The sequence below is a fragment of the Doryrhamphus excisus genome, chromosome 9 (assembly GCF_030265055.1).
Source record: "Doryrhamphus excisus isolate RoL2022-K1 chromosome 9, RoL_Dexc_1.0, whole genome shotgun sequence".
Lineage (NCBI taxonomy): Eukaryota > Metazoa > Chordata > Actinopteri > Syngnathiformes > Syngnathidae > Doryrhamphus > Doryrhamphus excisus.
The window spans coordinates 11,894,600-11,909,097 of NC_080474.1; the positions used below are offsets into that span (position 1 = coordinate 11,894,600).

The window sequence follows — 14,498 nt, forward strand, 5'->3', positions numbered from 1 at the left end:
GTGTGCACTGAATGTTGAATGTTGCAGAAACAGTTGTTATATCTCATAACCTTTTAAAGCCTGTCTAATGTCTTTAATGTAAGCATGACATCATTATTCCTGCTAATCGGACACTAAAATACATAGAAATGTCATACAATGAGGCACGTGCAGTACTCTCCTCACGCTGATAGGGTGGGGGCGTAAGTGAGCTAGAAAGTGCTTGTCACTGCCGTTTTTCCACAGAGAAGAACAATCTTAAAAGGCAATCTTGAACAATCTAAAAGGCAAGACCCCAAACAGTGACAACACCTTCCAGCTCAAGTATGCCCTCAACCCTCAGGATGAAGTGAGTACTACCAGCACCATCTTTTGTGATATTTATGTGTACTTTATTGCGCTCGGAAGAATAATGAAATCACACTTGGATTAAACACATACTCAAACTCTGTGCCCTCACTGAGTGCACTCAGACTAATAAGTGAAAAGAAACGCTGGCAACAACCATATATTAGATTTCTGTCCTGTATTTGATCAGGAAATGTGAAACCGCTGTGATTTTTATTCATTCATTCATTTTCTATCGCTTTTTCCTCACGAGGGTCGCGGGGGTGCTGGAGCCTATCCCAGCTGTCTTGGGGCGAGAGGCGGGGTACACCCTGGACTGGTCGCCACAAACAACCATTCACACTCACATTCCTACCTATGGACAATTTGGAGTCACCAATTAACCTAGCATGTTTTTGGAATGTGGGAGGAAACCGGAGTACCCGGAGAAAACCCACGCATGCACGGGGAGAACATGCAAGCTCCACACAGAGATGGCAAAGGGTGGAATTGAACCCTGGTCTCCTAGCTGTGAGGTCTGTGCGCTAACCACTCGACAAGAAATGTTAAAAAACGATTGGAATCATACAGCATAAACGGCGATAGAATATAATATATCTTTCACCCTTGATTGCACAACAAAAATCCAAACCCTTGTTTGAAAAATTGAATTTGTGACAGAGTCTTCCCAAATTATATTGATTTGGTAAAGAAAAAAGAACAGAAAACACAACAAAATTGTGAGAAATATGAATTTGTGCATTTCATAAACACTCCCACGTTTGATAGAAGGACACTTTTATAGCAACACTTTTATCAGAACACTCTTCAATCAATTCTCCATTAAGCAAGGAATTTACCAGCCCTCTTTTCCAACCCGTTTCTGTCACCATTTTTTGTGAAACAAACTATTTGAATGAAACCATCTGGTAAGTCAGGTCCAACGACTGGACATCGTTTCATCACATTCTAGGAATGTTGGGATAACTGCATTGCAAATCAAAGGTGTTCAATTTGAGTTAAACGGAAATCAAAATCAAATGTGCTTTAAATTGATCTCTTTCAAGTCATTCTGACCTTTGGAATGCGTGAGATGTTCACTTTTTCATTATCAACCTGTTTTTTCACTTTGCAATGTAAGCATGGGTGAGGGTTATTGCTGGAGAATGGAAGCCAGGCCCTCAATAAAGACGGAGGACAGACAATGTCTGGATGTTGCACATGTGATTGATTGCAGAGTGGAAGTAGAGCGAAGTCAGGTGTGAAGGTTTTTATGGGTGACCACAGTGTAGTGGAAATCACAGCCCTTACAGCGCATATTTGTATAGTATATCTGTATTGCTATGATATGGTGTGATATATTAAACAAAGTTCATTCGTATTTGTGGCTGAAAGGCGGATGAGTGGTTAGCACGCAGGCCACACAGCTAGGAGACCCAAGTTCAATTCCACCCTTGGCCATCTCTGTGTGGCGTTTGCATGTTCTCCTCGTGCATGCATAGGTTTTCTCCGGGTACTCCGGTTTCCTCCCACATTCCAAAAACATGCTAGGTTAATTGGTGACTCCAAATTGTCCATAGGTATGAATGTGAGTGTGAATGGTTGTTTGTCTATATGTGCCCTGTGATTGGCTGGTGACCAGTCCAGGGTGTACCTCGCCTCTCGACCGAAGACAGCTGGGATAGGCTCCAGCACCCCCGCGACCCTCGTGAGGATAAGCGGTATAAAATGAATGAATAAATAAGTTTAAGGAAGAAATCAATATCATAATTTCACCATAGCGTAATTAACCAGAGAAGACATATAATAGTGGCTCTAGTAAAAAGGATGCTTGCATTGTTAATAATAATAATTGAATCACACAATTTTGTTGTGTTCCCTGGTATCTAGGGAGTGTTATGATATGCAGTGATGCCGCAGTTAATTTCTTTTATTGATATTTCAAGGTAGTAATAGCACCTGCCAGCTTGAATGCATTAACTGCTATTTCCCCACACAAAGTAGATGAAACTAATGTTAGTTATAATATTAGTTAACATAATGAGAGGTATACCACACACCTGTGATGACGTCATCCCATTCCTTAGCCTTAAACATACTACATTAAGTGACATTATAGCTCTTGTTTATGCTTGTGTGTGTTCTGGCCATTTTCTGCCCCCGGGTGGATCTCCCTTTAACTATTTGCAGTTTCTCTCTCTCCTCTCTCTCTCTTTTTCTCCTCGCTCTCTCTTTCTGTGAGGATTTCAGCTCGCCTGGAGCGACGTCACACCAAGGTGCAAGAAGAAGAGGAGCGCATTTTTCCTCCCTTCATCATCCAAAGAAAACATACTGACGAGCACCGTGGTACACACACCTTCTTCTCTTTCTGCCGCTTTTGAGTCATTTCAAAGCGCCAAGAAACGCCAAAGAAGACCCAACAGAACCAAAAGTGCATTTAGTCCGCTTCATCCTCATTCAATTTTGTTTGGAAAACTTTTTTTTTTTTTTGGACTTTAGTTTCCTCTCTCCAGCCACCATATCAGAAGCTCCGAGGACATCACTGTCTTTTATGTCAACGGGTGCTGAGTGACAGAAGCGAAGCACAATGAAGAGGTCAACCACACCTTTGGACCTCTCCTCAGTCACCTCTTGACCATCTTTGCCGCGCATTAAGATGCGCCCGACGGGAGAGGAGTTGGATGATGAACTTTTCAGTCTCTCGCTTGACTGACTGACACTGTCCTGTAAACTTTTGCAGAGTCATAAAACGAAGCAGAAGACGGTTTACGTTGTTTGAGGAATCATCAACTACGCGTTTTTTTTTAAATATCGACTGGAAGATTTGCAGTGTTCGAACATGATGGTTCGTCTGTCTCGGATCCAACTGGCGCTCTTCTTTATCTTGCTCTGCCCCGTCAATATTATCGGACTGTGGTGGTAAGTACCTTTTATATTAAACGTAAATCACACGTAAATACAAGCTGTATATAGTCCATGTAGTTATGCTATATTTGGATTGTGCGCACAGGCGCGTGGCGCACACTGCGCAGGAGTATTACACTACATTAACGTTAGATTGAGTATACTGCATAGCAGGGGTGGGTGGATCGATCCCAATATCAATATTATCGATACCAGGCCTTCTATTTTTATATTATTTAGAAACTCAATGAATAAGTTCATGGACACATTTGTTAGCTTTGGGAGCTAAAAACCCCAAATATTTGACATTTCATGTTCAAAACATTTTCTGTAATACACAAGACTACTTTTATTATACTGGACACTGGACAGTTATGACTCTCAGTCACGCCTTTTGCCCCTAAAGCCCTCCTGTGTTTGCATAACTGTAACAATACAAATCAAACAATATCAACAATGTGAACAATGCAAACAATTTGATTTGTGACAATAAACATAAAAAAATATACTAGATACATACACTGTAATGATTTATCTGTCAGGTTATTATATTATTTGTCAGGTTTAAGTGAGACTGATGGTGCATGATATATATTTTTTTGTTTGTGGGGAGGTTAAGCGTTAAGAAGCAGGGAGGTGTCTTTTCATTGCCTGCAGTTGTGTGTGTGTGTGTGTGTGTGTTTGGGGGTCAGAGTTAGGAATTTCAGGTGGCCCTTGAGGGCGCAGTGGATATGTCATCATAAAACAATCCATACAGGCTCAGCTCCACAAGGTGTGACAGACAGACAGACAGAGCCTGCAGATATAAAGATAACATATTTTCTGGCCATCTGTTTTTGACCTGCTGTGCTTTTCTTGTGTATGGTTAGGTTGTCTTCAATGTAGCAGCATTGTCTCCATTTCACATGCAATCTTTGGGATTTGTTTCCAGCCGAATCCTCCCACTGTCCATTCACAGCTCGGTCAAGGTCAATGTGGGCTGTGGTGTCAAAAGCGTCTGTGTAAGTCCACTGTGGCTCTTTGCATGGCTGGCACTGTGCTCTGTGCTGTCACGGGTGATAGCGAACGTGTACTCCTTAGGATGATTTTCTTCTAATGATATTGGATGAGAACGTGATGAGAACACGATGCAAGAAACTGACGGGGAAGTCACAACAAAGTTGATCGGAGAGCTGCCTGATAAAATATCCTCTGTTGCATTTGCAGATGCAGCAGATTTTGGAAAACCAGTTTGTTGTCTTCCCAGCTGGAGTTCAGAGAGAGAATTCTACCTCTCTCTGAATATACAAAAGTTCTGTTTACATATTGGTAAATAAGTGTCGTCTTGAGCAAAGAATGCTGCATGGAGGAGTCGTGCCATAATGGAGTTAGTGACCTGCAGTTAGGAACTCAGTCTTTTGAAGTTTGTTTTTAATGTTAAAGGGACTGCATGCCTCGAGGGCACCGACATTTGAACATACTAATAACGTACAAATAAATCCCTCCTCCTCCTGCTATGAGTATGTCAGACATGACGCGCACATTGCTCACTCAGTGGTTCGTCTTGGCACTAAGGGGAGAGGAGAGGCTTACCTCAGCCATGTTTTCAATCAGGAATTGTGCAAATTCAGCGATATTTGCTGAAGAAAGTGAGAGAAAATACATTAGTAACACAGTTTAACAGACAAATATTAATACAGTCGTTCCACGCCACACCGTGCTTCATATTTTGCGGCATCACTCTGTCATATTTTTTAAATATATTATTAATCATTTCAGTTTTGTGTTTGACATAGGCCTATTATTAGTAAAAATGCATTTTTAAGCAAATGTACAAGTTTTTAATGCGCTTTCAAGCACAGAAATGATACAAATATTGTATAAGGCAGGGTTGCTCACACTTTCAGCCTGCAAACTACTTTTAAAATGATCCCAAAGATCTGCCTTCTACTATAAATTTAGAAAAAAAATATATATATTTACTATATTTCTAAATAGTAGTATAATAGGAGTAGGAGTATTTATGTAGTTGCACGGTGGACAAGTGGTTAGCACGCAGGCCTCACAGCTAGGAGACCCGAGTTCAGAGTTGACTGACATCTAGTGGCCAATGTAAATTACTACATTCACAATTAGAATGCTTCTTCTGCCTTGTATTTTAGTCAATTCATTTAGTTAATTTTATGCTTGAAATGCTTAATAGTCTACCAAATATAAGTAGAATTTGCTTAAATATGCCTTTGTAAAAACTAATAATTGGCAGTATTCAACAGTGATCATTTATTAATAAATAATTGAATAACTGCCAGAGAGTAAGGGTCGCTGACAAACAAAACTAAATGATGTTCTAATACAGACGGATCAAAACCTTAAAACCAGTTGGAAAATACTAGCTAGAAAGAGCTGGAATTTAGACATTTGGATCTTAATGAGGTATTAAGTAGAGCTACAATATGCAAAAGCAATAAAGGTGGAGTGTGACAAAAAGTAAATTATTGAAAACAATTAAACTGAAATAGGCTCTTTATCATCTGATCAAAAGTTAAGAACAATTATAAAAAACCCACCAAAACAAAATGTAATGTATTAGTAGCTCCGCCATGCTTCTTAATTGCCTCCAAAATTGGTTTGCGCATGCTTGATGCGAGTGGTTCCAGGATGCTATTCGGAACATTGCTCCAAGTGGTGAAGATGGCTTGACTCAGGGCGTCGACTGTCTGGAACTGGTGGCCATTTTTAAAAACGTCCCTTGCCATCTATCCCCAAATCTTCTGTATGGGATTTAAACCAGGGGAACATGCGGGATGGTCCAAAAGTTCTTCATCAAGCCAGCATTGTGAACGGCAGCGTTGTCCTGTAGAAAAACCCAGCTGTTAACACACAGACGAGGGCCCTCAGTCATGAGGGATGCCTGCTACAACATCTACATGTAACCATCCACCGTTTGACGTCCCTGCACCACCTGAAGCTCCAGTGTTCCACTGAATGAAAAAGCAAATGGAGCCCCATCCACTGTGCCAGGTAGAAAACATACCAGGTAGGATCTCCTGGTCATGCCAGTAACGTTGGAAGCCATCCTGACTGTCAAGGTTGCATTTTTTTCTCATCAGAGGATACAATTTTTTCCACCTTTCAATGTCCCATGTTTGATATTCCCTGGCAAAGTCTAAATGGGCAGTTTTGTGGCATAGAAGGCGGAGAGGTCAGACAATCGTATACTCCAGCTCAGTGCAGGTGTAATTTTTTTTTGGTCTACCATTTGACTTTTTTGATCCATAATGCTCAGGATCTTTCCAAAAATGTAGAATGTCTTACTGTCTCCAAGCTCAGCAGCAATGGCACGCTGTGAGAGTCCTTGCTCATGCAGGTCGACGATCTGACCATGTTCAAGAAGAGAAAGCTTATTAGCTTTAGCCATTAGCAGGGAATGACCATGGGAATGCCTGACAGAAAATGAGAATTTTGAGCCTGTGGTCTTGAACAGTTGATCAGGTGAAAAACAACCTATTTCAGTTTATTATTATTATTTTTAAATTACAAGTTTACTCCCGCCCAAAGACAGCTGGGATAGGCTCCAGCACCCCCGCGACCCTCGTGAGGAAAAGCGGTAGAAAATGAATGAATGAAGTTTACTCCCCCTTCTTGCTTTTGCATATTGTAGCCCCACTTTAAACCTCATTAAGGTCCAAATGTGCAAAAGGCAAATTTTTCAACCGGTTTTAAGATTTTGATCAGGTCTGTATTTCGAAGATTTCGAAGATTAGGTTGTGGAAAATATCATCACTAAATAAAGGGAATAAAATCATAATTAATAACACAAAAAGAACAAAAAGCTTATTAACAGCAAAAATTGGAAAAACAACAAATGTGAACTTTGTTCTAATAATTAGCATTTTCTCCTATATCACAAAGCTGAGATGCAGTTTTTCTTGAAATATATGTAACTTCATTCCATATCTACATGTGTTGGTTTACAAAATATCATCATTTTCCAGTATGTGTTGGACACGCCCGCTATAAGACATCATTCATCACTGATTAAAGGAATCAACACTGAAACCATCTACTTCCTTGTTATCCCTACTGACAAATATTGTCATCTTCTTTCACTTGCTCCGTGCCGACTGGTGCAGTGAGGGTGAACGCACACCTGTGCACGGCGAGTTTCCCTCTGTGTGCCCGGACAATGATGCTCTCTGTTGAACACCGCTGCATGTCCCATCATAAATTTCTCATGAAGGTTCTGCTGCTTGCCCCCTTCTCTAAAGTCTCTCTTTGTTTTGCCTTACTTGTCGGAAAATACCTATCGTATAGATACACTGAGCAGAGAGACAGACTGTAAGAGGGATGAAATGCTGGAGATAGCTGTCCTTTCATAGCCTCTTGCTGATTAGAGCGCTCTAATCATTTGGCTTGAGAGCAGACAGCACAGCTCAGAGGAGGGAGGAATGCCTTTGCTCTCGTCTTAGCCGGGCCAACTTACTGTACCGCTAAGTGTGTGTGCATGTGTGTGTGTGTGTCCCAATGTGGCGTTTAGCCTGCATGAAGTGCGGCGCAGGCCCACAGGTGTGCACACACACACACACTTGTATGTGAAAGCTATCTGCTGTCTGTGTTTATGTTAGCCTAAATACACCACCAGCCAGTGAATCCTGTGTAATCACACGTACACAAACACACGCACGCATGCACACCCATGTACACACACACACACACCCTGTATTCAGAGTAGTGCTTCACTGTAGCAGATCTTATCTTGTCCACTCCTGGTCTGAAAGCTTGATGTCTAATCAGAACCAGAGAGATGGGTACAGATAAAGATTAAATGACGATGTGGGTTTGGCATCAGGTGCTAAACTGAATGGTGATGCCTGTGTGTATGATGGGTATGTGTGCCTGTGCTTGTCTGTAGGCATGCTTTTCACACTCATGCCAGAAAATTGCAGCAAAAATCATCCAAGAATGTTGAAAAAGGCTGGTGTAAAAACTAATCAGACATGGCAACATCGGTGAGTGCAACCTGAAGACTACCTGTAATGCGACCCAATGTAGGTCAAAATATGCAGAGAAGTAGGACTGTCAAATTATTAAAATTTGGCATGTTCATTAAACTCTCCAAATGAAATGAAAAGAATACATTTTATTCTGTCTTTTTGCAATGTCTCTTTGCAACGTCTCTTTGCAACGTCTCTTGCATGTCTACTTGCAATGTACCTGAACTAGGTATATGCTAGAGTTACAGGTGAACGAATTTCAATAGTTTTAGTTCCTGATGTGCAGTAGTCTCCTGTGACCTGCTTTTGTCATGTTGATGTTTGAGTTCCGAATGTACTCCCTGCAGTAGTGAGTGTTGATCGGAGGAAGAACAGAGAGATGTGTTTGCAAGTTGGAGATACATACTGTATATGGTGCAGGAATTGAACCCTGCTGTTGATGTGTTATGGCAGAGATATTTTTTTTTAAAAAGTATTGGACAGTGTGTACATCTTTACGGACACAGCACTTGCTTCTGTTATATAACAGAGAGGTGTGGCTTGCCATGATGCACATGCGTTAATTACGGTAACAATGTAAACATTATTATTCATTCATTCATTTTCTACCGCTTATCCTCAGGAGGGTCGTGGGGGTGCTGGAGCCTATCCCAGCTGTTTTTGGGCGAGAGGCGGGGTACACCCTGGACTGGTTGCCAGCCAATCACAGGGCGCATATAGACAAACAACCATTCACACTCACATTCATACCTATGGACAATTTGGAGTCACCAATTAACCTAACATGTTTTTGGAATGTGGGAGGAAACCGGAATACCCGGAGAAAACCCACACATGCACGGGGAGAACATGCAAACTCCACACAGAGATGGCCGAGGGTGGAATTGAACTGGGGTCTCCTCGTTATGAGGCCTGCATGCTAACCACTCATCCGCTGTGCAGACCGTTAACATTATTAATTAAATAAATATTTTTGACAGACCTCATTTACAGTAAGACGTGAGTGACTGAATTCGCTTTAGCAGATATGTGTTCATACTCAGGCTGTATGAGTGCGTTTACACCCTGTTGTGTTTTACTTTGTGTTAGTAAGGCGATTGGAATTGTATCGGTGACTCTTCCTTAACCACAAGCAGTTGAGGATTTTGTCGCAATGTGTGCAAAGGCTCACATTCCATTGGGGAAGTTAGCCAAGCTACATCTGTGTCTGAAATACTGGACGGAATTGTCCAATGATGCATTGCATCATGTAATGGAAAGATTTTTAAAATTTAATTAATTGACTCACTGGCACAAAAAGCTCACACTCTAATAAAATAATAAATAACAAACTGATAAAATAAGTGCAAAAGGTAAAAAAACAACCTGGCAGAAGATGAGTCTGTTGTTATATGGAGTAGATACGGTCTCTGGTTCAGCTTCCATTTGGACGAATGAATCACCATTATAGTATTACAATTAAAAATTATCGTATTACATGCAGAAAAGAATGCTACAGAAACATATTTGATCGTTTGTAATCTCTGCTTTGTTAACACATTTACCGCTTAGACATTAGCTTCCTTGGTATCTTTTGTCTGAAGTTTTTGTTGATGTGGTGACCAATAAATGAGCCTTACATGATACCATAGTACAGTCGTCCAAATGCAATATAAAGGGCACCCCTTTCTGCCTCAATTGCTTCAAAATGCGATGACCAACAATGAGTTCCACATAAATATCATCGTAGTATGATGCAGCATTGAGGACACACATATGCAAAGCTGTCTTAGATGTAGAACCACACCATGGGTGCGTTCTGTTGATGGTTATAAATCTACAACTAAACTGTCGCCAAGTTGAAGCCAAAAACAGATGAGTGCAGGAAATTATCACAAAACCTCATGATTCCTACCTAATTTTCAGCTCTCTGACCATCAGGAGGTTTCTGTCCAGAAGCATGCCAAAACACGTTCTCCAATAAGTCATCAAGAGTTATTCCCTGGGGTCAAATTGCTTTAGCTGGAGGAGCAAAGGTTAAGCATTTCATGACATCCTTAATGTAAAACTCCAAGTCATCCAACTACCAAATCCCACATTTGGCCAACTAAAAGAAACCACACACGAATTAGAAACCACATGGAAACCTAAAGGCAAGTCCAAAACAGAAGATGCTCACGCTGCTGCATTTGGATCTTCTCTTGTGAAAAGAGTACGGAAGTCTCATGGACATTTTACAGCAAGGTTCTGTGCAGTAAGGAGACATACCTCTTACAGTACGTATGTTGTACTGGGATAAAAAGGCCAGTTAGAAAAGCAACTTCAATCCATTTTTTTTCGTTTCTACTGCTCCCACTGCAATTTAATTTTTTTTTTATGACAAATAATTTAACTTACTTATTCATTAACTTATTGATTGAACTTTTACATAAATGGAGAACATTGATTGCAAAACTGTTAATTTAAAGGCAATATTGCTTAGAGCCCCTAAAACAGGGGTCTTCAATAAAAAATTGAGTAACATCAATTTATACATGTTTTTTTCCACAGCAAAAATCTGAAAACTATTTTGCTTAAAACTGTATCAAACCGACTAGCTCTTATCAATTATCACATGTAATGAAACCCTGCATATCATATCATCATGCATGTACCTGCAAAGTGAAACAAATCAGCTCGACTAAGTACAGTCAGAGTTTAAACAGGGTGAAAAATTCTTTTATTTTTTGCACAGGAAAGTTTCTTATTGGCTGAAGTGTAACATTGATAATTGCAGCCATGTAGCTGAAAAATACCAGCTCAGCGCTTATGTCTTAACTGCTTCTTTAACCGTTTACATCAGGGCTGTCCAAATTTTATTCACCGAGGGTCACATACTGAATGCTGGGGGTCACTTTTTAAAAAGTTTAAATTTTTTAAAAAGGCTCGCCTGGTCTGCTGGGTCGTGATTATTAGGTGTCAGAGAAGGAGTTTCTCCAAACCACGTCATCATAGTCCATACTGCTTGCCTGTTGGAATTCCAGTAACGACTTCCAATCATGTTATATTGGGATTGTTATATATGCGCTTCACTTTTGTGCCTCACAAGAATTATGGTGTGTTGAAGGACCACCGAATAAAGTGCGGAATCTCAATGCTTGACAAAAAATATTAACAGTCTTGCATAAAAACGTAAAAAATATTGGGGCTTTTTTGTTGCCGAATTGCGAATGTGGTAGCACTTAGACGGACCGTAAATGGATTCAAATTCTGATATTTGCCTGCTTTGTCAACCCAATGTTCTTTTCTGTCTTCAATCTAATAATGCAAATATGATTTTTGATTAAAATAAAGGGCAGGGTGGCGGAGCGTGGCACAGCCCATGCAGTGGTAATTTGGTACAGTGCACCACTGTGCGCATCCCATTAGGTCATTTGGTAGACTGGACTGCGCTGAGATGGGCGTGGCGACCAGGGGACGTGTCCACATTTTCAGCTTGGCGCAGTGACAGTCTCATGACAAAGGTGCACCGAAAGCTCCGAGCTGGTCTATTCGTGGCGCAGGTGAAGCGCAACCTGTGCAGTTCAGACACGTCACCAAAACTTCACCTGACAGCAACCACAAATTAATGTAACCACCTGAACCAGCATGTACATGTTTGTATGAATTGTCCCATCACATCTGATGTCAGATCAAAGACGTCACGCATAGTGGGAACTCAATGTGACGGCAGATGAAAGTATGATGCCAATTGGGGACGGCTCTACACTGCTAAATAAACCCCTAAATAAACGGCTTGTCGCAGCAAATCAACATTTTAGAAGTGCATGATGGCCTCTGACATAAAGACATTTAAAGACAATAAGAGGCATTCATTTGATTGTTAAGATTACACTAGACCAGGGGTCTCAAACACACGGCCCGCGGGCCAAATGTGGCCCGCAGGACACTAGTTTGAGGCCCCCGCCTTGATATGAAAGTTTAATGTTAGTGCGGCCCGCGCAAGTTTGATATGGATGCTGTATGGTATCATGTACCCAGAAAAAATTATTACGTTTGATTAATGTTCATGTTAAAGGTTAAATAACTGTTAATAGTTATCCTCCCTATCTGTGTGGAAGTGGTAAGTTTTTGGCTATTTAAGTTTAAAGGAAATAACTTGAAGGCTACCGTTTAGGTCGCTAGCTCTCTAGTTTGCGAGTTAGCATGTGTCTCAAGACCCTGCAGTTGCGCAATATGTTGTAAATAAAAAAAGTATAAATGTGACTATAGTCGTGTTTTGTCATGTCTACAGGGCTCTAATAATGCTTTGTTAATTTTAATCTGAAAAAAATAATTTGTCTACCCACCAACTATATGTGGTTTCTTAAGTTTTCATTATTTGCCGTTATTATTAGATTGATTTATTACTGATTGATTGATTTTCTTTATTCTTGATTTGTTTATTTATTTTCATCTTATTTTGTGCAGAAAAATAAAAATTAAGATATTTGAGAACAGTGGAATGTTTTATCAGAGCTTTTATTGTAGAAAATCGGAACCAAAGCACTGAAAAAGTTTGTATATTTTTCTGGTTTTTTTTTTTGGAAAACCTGATGCGGCCCAGCCTTGCCCAGACCCTAGCTCCAGTGGCCCCCAGGTAAATTGAGTTTGAGACCCCTGCACTAGACTGTGTTAAACCCTTTCATGCCTTCCCTCCTTCTGACCTGTGGTATAACCACTTATGCTGGGGTAAAGATACTCAGGTAGGAGACTGATAGACCTCCATGTAGAAGTCTTCTTGAGCAACAAACTGAAATGTATTTGCTCCTGGCGCCATGTCATGAGCGTGTGAATGTGCTGGTTACTTAGCTTTCATGGCTGGCAGCATGTACCTTGAGTACCTTGACAGGCTAAAGGCGCCGTGTAAGTGCATCCCATTTATCTTTGGGCTGTCAGTGCCTCAGGGTGTACCACTGTGCCAAGTTGTTACGATCAAACAAATGCTGTTTTTTTTTTTATTTTAAATATATGCCACTCCTGTTGTTGATGCTTTTTAACGCTGCTCTTTAAATTGCATTCTTAATTGATTCCCTCTATAATAAATTATGCATAAATTGATGTTCGTCACTCGAGGATTCTCATAAGGTCCTGAATTGGCGCTCTTGGTCTGATCATGTTTTTTGCAAATACAACACCATGCCTTTGTAATTTTTATTGGCCATCAAGTTCCCCACCGTTTCTCAGTATGTTCTTTCATTCTCTCATGCGCTGCCTCGCTCTTGTGTGTCAGACTTATGCCTGTCGTGACTATCTTCATCTCCAGCATACTTGAGGGATTAGGGTGGGATGAAATTCACCCATTTGTGGCTGAAGTGAAAAAAAGGGGGTCTCTGTACAGTACAGTACAGTAATGGGAGATTTACAATGAAGCTTACGGTCACTTTACACACAATGTTTGATCCCTCTCTAACTGGCAACTGGACAACGAGTAAATAAGCCGTTTAATTTTGATAGCGTTTGAAGTCCCACTGTCCAGACTGTGTTTTTATTTCTCTTTAGCTTTGTTCTGAAATGTTGCAGTGACACCGGGAAACGATTCATGCCTGTTTTAACTTCCCAGCCTTTCCAAATGTAGTCAATTCCTCTTGGTAATTTCATTGTCTGTGTCTGGGTTTTGTTATAAATTACACCCAGAGGAACGGTGGCACTTTGCATGGTCAGTATGCATGGTCAATGCACGCTATCAACTATGTGTGTGTGTGTTTGTTTGTAGATGCATGTGTGAATGCACCTGCTTGGATACTTGCAAATGTCACGATAACTCGGTGTACATATTCTTGAAACAATGTATGGTTACAAATGTTCAAAATGGTTGACAACGCCACTCATTATGTTAAGTTTAGCCTGCTTTGCATTGGAACATTGACTCTTTGATACATCTTTGACTTTGTGCTTGAATGTTCCAAACATATTTTTGTGTATGGCCCATTAGCTCAATCTCTGTCTAGTCCAGGGGTGGGCAAATATTTTGACTCGTGGGCCGCATTGAGTTAACAAAATTGTCCGGGGGGCCAGAACATACGTTTAACGCACACACACTATTTTATGCTTATAATTTTCCTTGAATTATTTGTCAAATTTTATCTGTAAAAGTGTTATACTATCGGTTCAGGAGCACTTTAAACATCAGACCACATCAAACTATGTAATTTAATTTGACAGTTTTTTTTTTTTTTTTTTTTACTAAATAAGACATTCGACTTACAAGTCATGTTGCCAGTTTGTATGTTAAAAGTTGATTCAAACGCTTGGTGGGTCGCATATAGCCCCCGCGCCGTAGTTTGCCCACCCCTGGTCTCGTCTGACCATGCAACT

General features: G+C 40.6%; 1 protein-coding gene across 2 annotated transcripts in view; it reads left to right on the forward strand.

Moving 5' to 3' along the window:
* The first annotated feature begins 233 nt into the window (after positions 1-233).
* wnt6b (wingless-type MMTV integration site family, member 6b) overlaps positions 234-14,498 on the forward strand; it is a 39,730-nt gene continuing 25,465 nt past the window's right edge. Inside the window, exons 1-2 of one of the 2 annotated variants that reach the window (XM_058082667.1) lie at positions 234-328; positions 2,557-3,225. In XM_058082667.1, the coding sequence (XP_057938650.1) occupies positions 3,146-3,225 (80 nt within the window). In that variant the 5' untranslated portion in view covers positions 234-328; positions 2,557-3,145. Of the gene's footprint in view, positions 329-2,549; positions 3,226-14,498 lie in introns of those variants that run through there. The other variant, XM_058082668.1, reaches the window with a different exon arrangement.